The following is a 12,052-nucleotide window of genomic DNA, read 5'->3' on the forward strand; positions in this document are numbered from 1 at the left end:
TTGTCTTTTCATTATTTTACTTATAAAAATGCAGTAGAGGCAAAGACTAAAAAATTGGGGAAGAAAGAAATTTCTTGACATGAGAAAATGGCAATTTTCAAATTCATTATTCTGTTTAAGAATTTTCAAAATTGTATACAGGAGTGGGCAAAAGTAGGTTTACAGTTGTGAGTACACTAAACACAGTTTGTTCTTGTATTATTACTTATTTATTGTGGTATTATCTTTTATTATTTTTAACCTACTTTTGCCCACACCTGTATTAGTAAACCAGCAAGTACTTAAGTTACATAATACTAATCTATTCATTAAGAAGAACCATTATTGGGGACATTGTAAAAATTACTCATAGAAACTCACACTTTATTTCCCATCTAAATTATATTTTGCTCAAACTAAATTTTAAAATTCTTATTCCCTGGACATACAGTAATTAGTAGTGGAAAATCTAAAAATGAAATAAATGACTATTACTGGCCATTTGAAGATACAACAGGTGAAGAGTTAGTTGACTATATGTATCTATGGTATAGTTTCAGTAATTGATTTTAAGTGTGAGATTTTGAAAGGTAAAAAAGATCAAATATATGCCTACTATTATTAGTACTTGGTTCTGAAAATTCACAGGAGGGAACCAAGTGCTTGCATTACCTAGCAAATAATGGGAGCATGTGTTCATTCTTTCTAACATCTTGGCATAATGAATAGAGTGCATTCAGTAAGTGCTTTATAGTTTAAATACCCCCAAAAAAGTTGAATATGACTTAAAAGCTAAAATAATTATTGGAGAGGAGTAGTATTACTTTTAGTCTTTAAAAAAATTATACAAGGGGTGGTTTGGCTCAGCTGTTCAACTAACCTTCTGATGTACATTCATTAAACTAAATCACTCACTTTCTCTGCAGTGTCGATGTTACAGTGTAGTAAACATGAGATATAATTCAGGAACAGATGATGTGTCTGCCTGAGTAAATCTGTATTTTCATTTTGTTTTCTAGTACCATAACAGCTTGGGGGAAAGACCATGAAAAAGATGCTTTTGAACATATAGTAACACAGTTTTCATCAGTGCCTGTATCTGTGGTCAGCGATAGCTATGACATTTATAATGCGTGTGAGAAAATATGGGGTGAAGATCTAAGACATTTAATAGTATCAAGAAGTACAGAGGCACCACTAATAATCAGACCTGATTCTGGAAATCCTCTTGACACTGTATTAAAGGTAAATTTTAATACATAAGTTGATTATTAAAATGCCTATGGACTAGCTACATCAACACTACTTTTAATTTAATTTATACAAGTACCATTTCAGAGCTATTTTATTTTAGAGTTGCAGCCCAGAGAGAGTAATAGATCTGCCCAAGGTCACACGTTAATAACAGAATGGATACCCTGAGTTATGGGTTATTTATAAATACTGTCAAATAGACATTTAAGTACTGTAGAATATTTCTGCTTACTTTCAAAATCAATAGCATTACCATTTTAACAAATCCTGTGATTTGGTTACCAAGTTTATGGTTTGTTTCTTTTCCTTTGTCACAAGTCATTTCTATACCTTTGAAGTTCTAAGTGCAAAAGAAATATGTGCAAGGTGATGTGGTAAAAAAAAAAATTTGGAAATACTTTTCAAGTAGTGATTCTTTAAAGATACTTCAATCTTCAACATAGCAGTGTTGTCTAATTTTAGTGTTCAGGACTTGGTGTGCTTTCTTTGAAAAGCACTAAATAAGAGCAGGTTATTTGATTCTTACTACTAGAAAAATATTGTATTAGGTGCTTTACTTAAGGTGTGTCATTTAACCTCTTTGAAAACCCAATGATAAATATTACATTCTCTTTTTTATAGACAAAGAAACAGACTAAGAGAGGTTAAAGTAACTTGCTCAAGGTCACACAACATGTAAAATAAGCCAAGTATCCATTGTCACATTCTCACTCTACCATAGTTACCCAGTTAATGATTAGATGATAGGTTACCCCTTAAGAAAGGGGGAGTCTTTTCCTATCCTATTAATAATAATAGGCCAATCTTAAAGTCTTATCTTAGCCTGAAATATTTACAGATTTGGTGTTAGCAAAACTTAACAGGTTTCATGTTTTACCTGTTAACCTAGTAAAAAATGTGTAGATCTAGTTTTAGGAATAAACTAAGTCATCAATATGGAATTTTCTCATTGTTAGAATCTTAAATCAATTTATTTAGGAAAAGAGAGTGATTGTTGGGGGGAAAAATGATCTGATAGCTCTTTCAAATCTCTGACCAAGCTTTCTGAGAAATTTTAAAGCAATGTTTAGGTATTTCAGCTGCTAAAATAATTTAGTAGTTAATGAATGAGTGGTATGATTTGCATATTATGCAATTTGGCTTAATATATGGGTGTCATCTTTAAGTGAGGAGAACTTCAGAGAAATGGGGGTTATATTAGCTTCATTTCCAGCTTTGCCTGCATATCATATTTCTCTGAACTTTGTAATTCAAATGGATTTATGTTTGTTTTATCAAACCAAATAAAATTTAACCAAATAAAATTATTGGACACAAGCAAAGTGAATGCAAATCAAAAGTATAATCATGATAAATGGTGCTTTATATACCTTTTAAAACTATTACTGTATTTACTGTTTTAAGCTTTTAATGTTAAAGGTGTGTGTTTTTTCCTGAATCTGTGTTAGAGATGTAAGGGGAAAATCTTATGGTTTGAGCCACTTTACTGTATAAAATGAATTGATAGAAAATATGATGCCTGATTCTAACATAACAGGAATTGAGACTAGGTTTTAGAAGGTTTATACATAATGTTGTAAAATTGATTATATTCTCAAGATTGTCTAGCAAAGCAAAGTCACTTTTTAACTTTGGAAAGCGTTTACACTTTTTTTTCACTTTTAGTTATCTTGTGTTGGGTGTGTATTTTTCTGTACAGGTTTTGGATATTTTAGGTAAGAAATTCCCTATTACTGAGAACTCAAAGGGCTACAAGTTGCTGCCACCTTATCTTCGAGTTATTCAAGGGGATGGAGTAGATATTAATACTTTACAAGAGGTATGTGTTTATATTAAATGTTCCAATAAGATAATCATAATTAAGCTCCTTTTTATTTTGATAAATAACATAGTTATAATTTCAACACAATTGTGATTCTTTTCATAAGTGTTTATAATGGTATAAGTCTTTTCTGTTAATTGTTTAAATTTTATAAATAATAGTAACTTAAATTATAGAAATACCAACCAAACCACATTTGCTATTCCCATTCCTCACTGGCCACCCTGGTGAGGAGCCTAAAGAAAGATCAGTCTGAAACATGAAAATGCCAGTCAAGGAATGTTTCTTGTATATGAAACAGAAGTCTTGATACTGCTCATATAATTCCCAGTTTTAATAGCACGGAGCTTCACATTCTCTAGCAATGAGAAACTCAAATGGTATTAATGTGTGCTTTTTCAAAATTATGCAATGGTTTGTCAGCTCTTCTAAAGCTTCAGCTGTCATCACTATTATTGTTAGGTTTAGCCAAATAGTGTAAGTATTCTGTTAAAATTTTTGCCTCTTTTATTCTCAAGCTCCTGAAGAGCTATAATTTCATGAAGTGTACTCCATAAAAGTTAAGGATATCACCGATTTAATAATGTGGACTGTCTGCCATTGTAAACCACTGACATTTTAATGTATACCAGTCTCCAACAGCATCCACTTCTCTAACACAAGTTATCAAAGATTTTTTCTGTTTGAAAGAGTTTGGTGTGGTTAGAGTGAGATCAGTACCCAAATTATAGTTTGTTTTCCAAAGATTCACTTAAAAGTAGGAACTACTGAATATAACAAACAATATTTCTTTGGTGATGTGTATTTAGAGTTCCAAAAGGAGGTATCCGGAATAGATTTCTTGCAATAACAGAAATGAGGTTTCTTCCACCAACTCTCCCAAACTGCTTTGCCTGCCTAAGAAAAGTGGAAGCTCCCCCAAACTCCTCTAAGACATTTGGTGTTGGGACATTAGGGGCTTTCATGGAAAGAGAAAGAAGAAATAGAAGAAAAGGCTGCAGTGAGGAGGAGGAGGACCTGATAATAGAAATCCCAGCTAGCATGTGTAATTGCTGTTGTCTCTTTAGCTCCACTGAATTAAAGGTTTCTTATCTGGGTGTCAGTTAAGAACTATTACCCATCCCTACATTTTAGGTAGGTTAGGTACCCTTTTTTTCCCCCCTTTCAGATGAAGAAACATGGGCAGGGTACTGTGCCAATTTCAGAAAACCCATTAGTCCCGTGCTCTTCCGACTGCTTATATCTGCTCCTCCTTATTCCAGCAGTGAGCTCTTTACGTTGGGTTGTTCAGTCAGGTATTTCAACTTCCCTCTAAAAAACAGAAGTGCTTGGCTTTCCTTTTTTTTCTTTTCAACTACAACAAGAAGTCAAATATTGAGACAAATACTCTGGCATTGGTGAAACCTTAAACAGAATAATTAGAGAAGGAATAGTTTGTGTAATGCAAATGTACTCAGGTTTTGATTTGCCTAAAGGGTGGTAGCTGCTTTCTTCATATTGGAGGTGGGTCAAAATAAATTTTAGAAGAGAATAGAAGAACTCATATAGTGGTTTTGCTTTGTACATATATTAGATGCCTTAATTTTGACAAAATGAATAATCTGTTTAATTTCAAACTGACTTTCATTGACTGTCAGCCTCACTTTTTGGACTGCTATTTTCACAGTCAGTCTTCCCTGTGAAATCACCATGAGGCACAGTGTAAGCCTGCCCTAGTTTGTGTGTGCCAAAATCAATCTGCTTTTTTATTAAAAGAAGCAAAAATCTTTTTTGTGTTGGACAAAACACAGATTGCTTTCGCTTTCTGTTTGTATCTCATTTAGGGATTCAGTCATCTTGATTATCATGGAGATCTCTCCATTGGCGTGGTTCATTAATGACATTAAAATGATACCAAATTCTCAAAATTTTAAACACTTTTCTTTCTTTTTAGCTATCCTATTGTTCTTTCCCTAGAACCCTTTTCTCTACCCTTCTAGAAAATTTCCCCTGACCCTCACAACTTTGGTCCAGATACTAAATAGAAGATTTATATAAATCTTAATGAGAGGAACGCAATTTTTTTTATCTAAATATAGTGTATTGTGAAAATACTTACAGATCGTAGTGCATGATTCAGGTGTATGATTATAACAAATATGTTATTTAAATGCTAATGGCATAATGACTCTTCTCATTTCAGTTAGATACCTTTGGCTTAACATAGGAAAGTGAAGAGTAGTGTCTAACAGTAAAATTTTGTCAACTTATGTCCAGTCAGATTTCCTCCTGATTGTATGTGTAAATATTTTTAAGTAGTCAATTTTTCCCTAATTTTCTAATTTCTTGTACTCTTAGCAGAACAATTCACTTAAACTTTAACTCTAAATTTTCTAAATTTTATAACTTCTAGTGCAGCTATATGGGAAGAATATCTTAAAGAAACTGGGCCAGAAATACAGAGATGTGATATTAGGTGATTAGTGTTCTTTGTAATTTCCTCATTCTTACGCTTCTGGGGCACATCTAAAATCACGTGACAGGTCTGAACTGATTTTCTCTGCTTTTTTGTTTTGTTTTTAACTAAACCACCTACCCTCCCATCTATCTCTTTTCCCTTTCTTTTCCTCCATTTTTCTTTTCTACTCTTGTCATTTCTTCCATATGGAAATTCACTCTTTTGGAATGTGCCTTAATTTTGTATTATTTTGTAAGGCTTTTTATTGTTGTTTTAGTTATACTTTGTTCACAGTTACTTCAGTGAAAAATAAATCTGAATCCAGGACCTTTGGATACTTTTGGGTTCTGGTATAATAATAAAGATGGGAGACTGAGCTTATATACAGCCTAAGGAATCACTTTAAAATAAATTTTGTGTATGTTTTCATCTTGATTCCTCACCTGTAGCAGTAGAATTAGATGGTTGGGATTTAAGAAGAAACTTGCCTTTTTAAATGTGCAATGGTTAAAAGGTAAAGGTCCTTGGAGATTATATATTTTTATCCTTCAGTGTTGAAAGTAATAGATGTCGGGTCAAGACTTAGTATTTGAGGGGAATATGGTGAATTTATATTAATGATTTACATAAAACTTAAATGTGCTTATGGTTTTCTAATCATTTCTGCAAGTTTTGTTTCAATAAAATGGTACCAGACTTTCCAATACTTTTAACTCTTCCCATGAAATTAAAGGAATGGTTACTAAATTTCACTTGCAACCTTCGGTCATAAGATAGAATATGTTATAAGACATGCTAGGTAAGTAATTCCTACTTAGGAAAAAGAAATATAAATTACATTAATAATAATGTAGCTTAATAAATTAATGTAAATTTTAAATTATGTGTCCCTTGAAAAAACTATTTTAGCTGCCAGAACTATATGTTTATTCAGGTCTTTCTAGCTGGCTTGTAGATAATCATTCTGCCAAAAGTGACCCAATGATAAATGTTAATGCCCAGTCTATTCATAGTTTTGCTTATGGCACTGAAGTTCTACCCAGAGTAAAATGACTCTGCCAATGTCTGAACAATATATAGGAGAGAGTAGTTTATATTGTTTGCCACCAATATCTGTTGATTTGTTTAAATGCCCCATTATATGTGACATGCATTATGACATGTGATAACATGTATTGAGATTTATTAGGAGTGATCAGTCATTCCTAGAATGTAGAAATTCTAGGCAAATGTCTCGATCCCATTGCTTGTGCTACTGGCATCTGGGCAACAACTACAGGAGGCAGATAAGTTTATTCAAATAACCTTATTTATAGCCAGTTTTCTCTCTCATTTCCTTCATTCCCCCAACCCAAATCACAATTACAGTAACACAAATTCAAGGACTATGAGTGAAATCCCTTCTACACGTATCCCTCAGTTTGTCCTTTTGGGGGTGGGTGGGTCTTTTAAAGAAAATGTGGGATATAGTTTTGTATAGGCCTTATCTTACCTCATCATTTACTATGTTATAAGACAACAATAAAGATGCTTTATTCATCAATATGACCCATGGAAAATGACAACCTTTCTTTTCCAGTTTACTTAGTTTTTGTTTTTGTTTCTGTTTTGTTTTTTTAATATTCTAGATTGTAGAAGGCATGAAGCAAAAAAAATGGAGTATTGAAAATGTTTCCTTCGGTTCTGGTGGAGCTTTGCTACAAAAATTAACAAGAGATCTCTTGAATTGTTCCTTCAAGTGTAGTTATGTTGTAACCAATGGCCTTGGGGTATGTCCTTTAATTTACTTCTCTGTTAGTATCTTCTCTATGAATCTAGGTAGAATGCAGTTATTGAATCCAATAACCAAAGGATAATATGGTCCAGAAGTATTAATATATTGTCAGGTATCACTGACCTTGGCTCAGGAAAAAGGGAAAGAAAGAGACATTAGGTAATAACGTGGTTTAGGAGAGTAAAGGAGAGTAGGAAAAATGAGATGAGAGATTAAGAGACAATGCAGGTCAGTCATTTTCCACTACTTCAGTATATAACTTTGAATCAAAAAGTTGACCATATTTGATCGAGAACATCAGCTAACCTAGCCATCATATATTAAAGATAAGCAAGCATGTAAACACTGTCAAAACAGTGTTTTAGGAAGGTGGAGTATGACATTGGAGTTGTGATATCAGAATTATGTTCTAGTAGCCTTAGCATAGGGAAACCCAAGCTGCTAGGCAACTGAACAGCAATCGCCCTAGCTCTTCATACGCTCTTGAGAGTCTGGGTCAAAGGCTGGGGTGGGGAATACCCTCCTAAGAATGTTGGTTTGGTCCCCTGCTTTTTATTCACTTCCATCTTTCTTTGAGGAGTTCCAGTATTAACCCATCTGCTTCTCCTTCAAAGCCATCTCTAGTTGTTTCTTGTGTTTTGCCTCCCTACATTTCTGATCCTGAAACAAACATTCTGCTCTTTAGGTTCTCCAGATCTTTTTTTGCTTCTGACAGTAACAATTTAATGGAGTAAAAGTAACAAAATGCAAAGGTTATGAAGTAGGAAAGCCTTTACTTTAGTAAAATTCTAGTCTGGAGCCACAGATTATATAATTGAATTGACATAGATTTGTTTTTCAATAGCATGCCTGTGCTATACTTAGATCAGTCTAAAGACAATGTGTGATATAAAAGGAGATACCTTAAGGATCACATGTTAACCTCAAAGACTTTTACAAAAGGAGTATTAAGTATTCTGCAGTGGTAAGAAAAGATAGCCAAAATTTGGATTTTGTTTTTTCTTAACAAAGGACTCACTCTGTCCTCCAAAACAGGCTAGAATTATGTTCCTAAAAGCCCGGTATGGATTGGTTTCATTATACTTATAAATTGTCTTAAAATTTATATGTAAATTATATACGTAGTTTTGTTCTTATTCTTTAATGGGAGTTGAGTGACCATTTTTGACAATTAGTCTTTCTCTCTTTCTGAATTTGGATTCAAGGTTAACGTCTTCAAGGACCCAGTTGCTGATCCCAACAAAAGGTCCAAAAAGGGCCGATTATCTTTACATAGGACACCAGCAGGAAATTTTGTTACACTTGAGGAAGGAAAAGGAGACCTTGAGGAATATGGTCATGTATGTATCTATGCTGATTGGGTTTGTTTTGCCTCTTTTTTTTTTTTCCTTTTAACTAGCAGCTTGGCTCTCCAAATTAAAAAAGGAGGCTTTTATGTTGTATTTTAATTTTAAATTATTTTCAGAACAGTTTTTTTTTTTGGAGAACAAAATAGTTTTATTATAAAATATACAATAGCAGACATAGCCTACCAAAACATGATGAAAAACAAAAAGTGTCTAGATCATAAATATGAGACTTGTACATATTGGGTGAAATATTTTATAACATTTTAAAAAAAAAGTGTTTCCAAATAGTGACCAGCAGGGTAGTTACTGCTGAGCTTCAACAAGCTGTGTATTTGATCTTACTCTTACTGCCAATTAGCAGTCAGTTTTTTCTGAAGAAAGATGGTTATGAATACTTAAAAGATGCTATTCTTACACTTCTCATAGCTATTTATATTATAGTCAACTTTGGTACTTTTAATAGATAAAAGAAGAGCTTTTATTATCCAAATTCTAAAATGCTGTTAAAGATAATTCCATTTTTAAAAACAAAATAATCCAGTTTATACAGTTTCCTTTAGTTTCACTTGATTCTCACAGCAACTCTATGGGCTAAAAAGGCAAATTATGTTATCTTAGTAGTGTAAGACGTGAAAACTACATGACTTGATTCAGATTACATAATGAATAAATGGTGAAACCTAGACTTACCCAAGTTTTCTGATTCAAGTCAACTAAATTGGAAAAATTTATGGTATGGTCCATGTGAAAACCTCATTTTTTGAGGGAAACTACTTTATAAAGAAAAGTTGATATTAAAGATAAACACTAATTTATTACTTTAGATTTGTTACACTGTATCAAATATTCTGCTTGTTACTATTATTATATTCTTTTTAAGATTTTGAACCAGAATAAAATAACATTTTTTGTTACCTTTAATTTAAAAAATGTTTCTAAACAAACTTTTAGAATTAGATCACTTTATATAGCTTGTTAATGCTGTTGTTTTAGTAGCCTTCACTTAACTCTTATAGGTACCAGGACTTTGTTGAATTTCTTTAGACATAGTCATAACTATTACTTTAAAAAAAAAGCATTGATTTTTAAGACTATGCGAATGATATTCTAGAATATTTAAGCAGTAATTAACTTATAATTATCTAATTACTTTGCTTTAAGAATAGGAACCACCATTCCTTGATAGTTTTATTTTATGAAAGATACAACTAGAGCAGTGTGATTTGAAACAACACAATGACAAAAATAATAGATAATGTCATATGTATAACAGTCTTCAGACTAGATGGAAAACAGGCATGGTAGATTGCTTACGGATTTTCCAAAGAGAAATTAGAGGCAGATAATTCCTTAGTGAGACAGGAGTGGCTTTATCAGACCCAAAAGAGAATTTAGTCCTAATTTCTTAATATATCTTTGCTACCCTTGTTGAGATCAAATAAATTACATGTATCAGTGACTTTTGGATATACACAAAGTAAAAATCAGTCCCTTCATTAGTTAAGAAATCAATAATTATTTTTGTTTCTGTTTGGGTTTGGTTTCTTCCTTTTCAGGGTTTTTTGTTTATTTGTTTATTTTGAGGCAAAAACTAGGTAACTAACAAATGTATTAAATTCCAGGCTTATGAGTTTAACCTGGTGTTGAGCCTATTGGCTAGGAACAAGGGAAGGTCTGGCAGGTTTTCCTTGTTGCACTGTCAGTGGTGATTATCAGCAACAGCCATATTTTGGGCACCACATCTTCCACCTGAAAAAAAAGATAAGGTTTATTCTTTAAGGAAAACTGTCTTAAGAATGTAATATTTAGATCATTCCTGTTCATAAAAGTTAAATATTTCTACGTAGCCATTTTAGATAGTGCCATGCTCTCTGCCTGCTCCACCAGCATTCTTTGTGTATAAAATGATTTCATAATTTGAACACCATCAACATGTCTGTGTATTTGACAAGTCAGTCTAATTCATGAGTATTGCTTAAGTATTTTGCTTGATAGTCTAATCATTAAACTTTAGTATTGTTAACTTTGTGCAGGATCTCCTCCATACTGTCTTCAAGAATGGCAAGGTGACAAAAAGCTATTCATTTGATGAAGTAAGAAAAAATGCAAAGCTGAATATTGAACTGGAAGCAGCACCTCATTAGGCTTTGTTTTATGACTGGGTGTGTGTCCTGGCTTGTCTGTGTGTGTATGTGTGTGTGCACGCACACACATAGATACCTGTGTGTGAGTGTGTGATACATAATGTTCACTGTACAGATGTGTAGGGTTTCTTTGTTTTATGATACATTACAGCCAAATTATTTGTTGGTTTATGGACATAATGCCCTTTTTTCCCCCCAGTGTTTAGGTGATCTCAAATTAGGACATGCATTTGACCATGAAAAAGATTAATGCTAAAGTAAGTTTTTTAGGCCCCTTTGCCAATAGGTAGTAATTTAATCTGTTATTGATCTTTCCTCAAATAATAGAACTGAGAAACTTTTATATATAACTAAAGATCACATAAAACAGATTTGCATAAAATTATCATGATTGCTTTATGTTTATATTTAACTTGTATTTTTGTACAAACAAGATTGTGTACGATATATTTAAAGTTTCAGTGATTTAACGGTCTTTCCAACTTTTCATGATTTTTATGAGCACAGATTTTCAAGAAAATACTTGAAAATAAATTACATTGCCTTTTGTCCATTAATCAGCAAATAAAACATGGCCTTAACAAAATTGTTTGTGTTATTGTACAATCTGAAAATTATGTTGGGACACACCCTATAGCATTACTAACCTCACTGCCCCTTGTAGAATATGTATTAATCATTCTACATTAAAGAAAATAATGGTTCTTACTGGAATGTCTAGGCACTGTACAGTGATTATATGCGTTGGTCATTGTATTGTACCAGTGAAATGCCAAATTTGACAGGCCTGTACTGCAGTTTTGTATGTCAGATATTGCCTGTGGCTATGATATGCACCTCAAGATTTTAAGGAGATACTGTTTTTAGAAAGAATTTCTGCTTCCACTATAGAATATATACATAAATGTAAAATACTGACAAAAGTGGAAGTAGTGTATTTTAAAGTAATTACACTTCTGAATTTATTTTTCCTATTCTATAGTTGATATGACTTAATACTGGAATGGGTAGTGAGTGTACTTATTTTAAATTTTTTGATTCTGTTATATTTTCATTAAGTTTTTTAAAAATTAAATTGAATATTAAATTGTATGGACATCATTTATTAATTTTAAACTGAATCACTAAAAAGAAATAATATTCCAGCAAGTTCTTAAATGAAGATGAATTGTCCCCAGTCAAAAGCATGATGACATGAGTTTGAATAGAAGAATCTTAACCAAAAGCAGAAAGTTGGCTAAATTCAAAGTGTTCAACATCAAAATGTTCTAGAGTGATTAACTGCTAGATTCT

At 32.4% G+C, this 12,052-nt stretch overlaps 1 protein-coding gene across 1 annotated transcript in view; it reads left to right on the forward strand.

Annotated features, from left to right (window-relative positions):
* Positions 1–11,849, forward strand: part of NAMPT (nicotinamide phosphoribosyltransferase) — a 31,046-nt gene extending 19,197 nt beyond the window's left edge. The window contains exons 7-11 of the mRNA XM_081146409.1: positions 999–1,224; positions 2,933–3,052; positions 7,121–7,261; positions 8,472–8,606; positions 10,649–11,849. Of these exons, the coding sequence (XP_081002535.1) occupies positions 999–1,224; positions 2,933–3,052; positions 7,121–7,261; positions 8,472–8,606; positions 10,649–10,759 (733 nt within the window). The 3' untranslated portion in view covers positions 10,760–11,849. The remainder of the gene's footprint in view (positions 1–998; positions 1,225–2,932; positions 3,053–7,120; positions 7,262–8,471; positions 8,607–10,648) is intronic.
* The last annotated feature ends 203 nt before the right edge of the window (positions 11,850–12,052 follow it).

This window comes from Miniopterus schreibersii (genome assembly GCF_964146895.1).
Source record: "Miniopterus schreibersii genome assembly, chromosome: 9".
Classification (NCBI taxonomy): domain Eukaryota; kingdom Metazoa; phylum Chordata; class Mammalia; order Chiroptera; family Miniopteridae; genus Miniopterus; species Miniopterus schreibersii.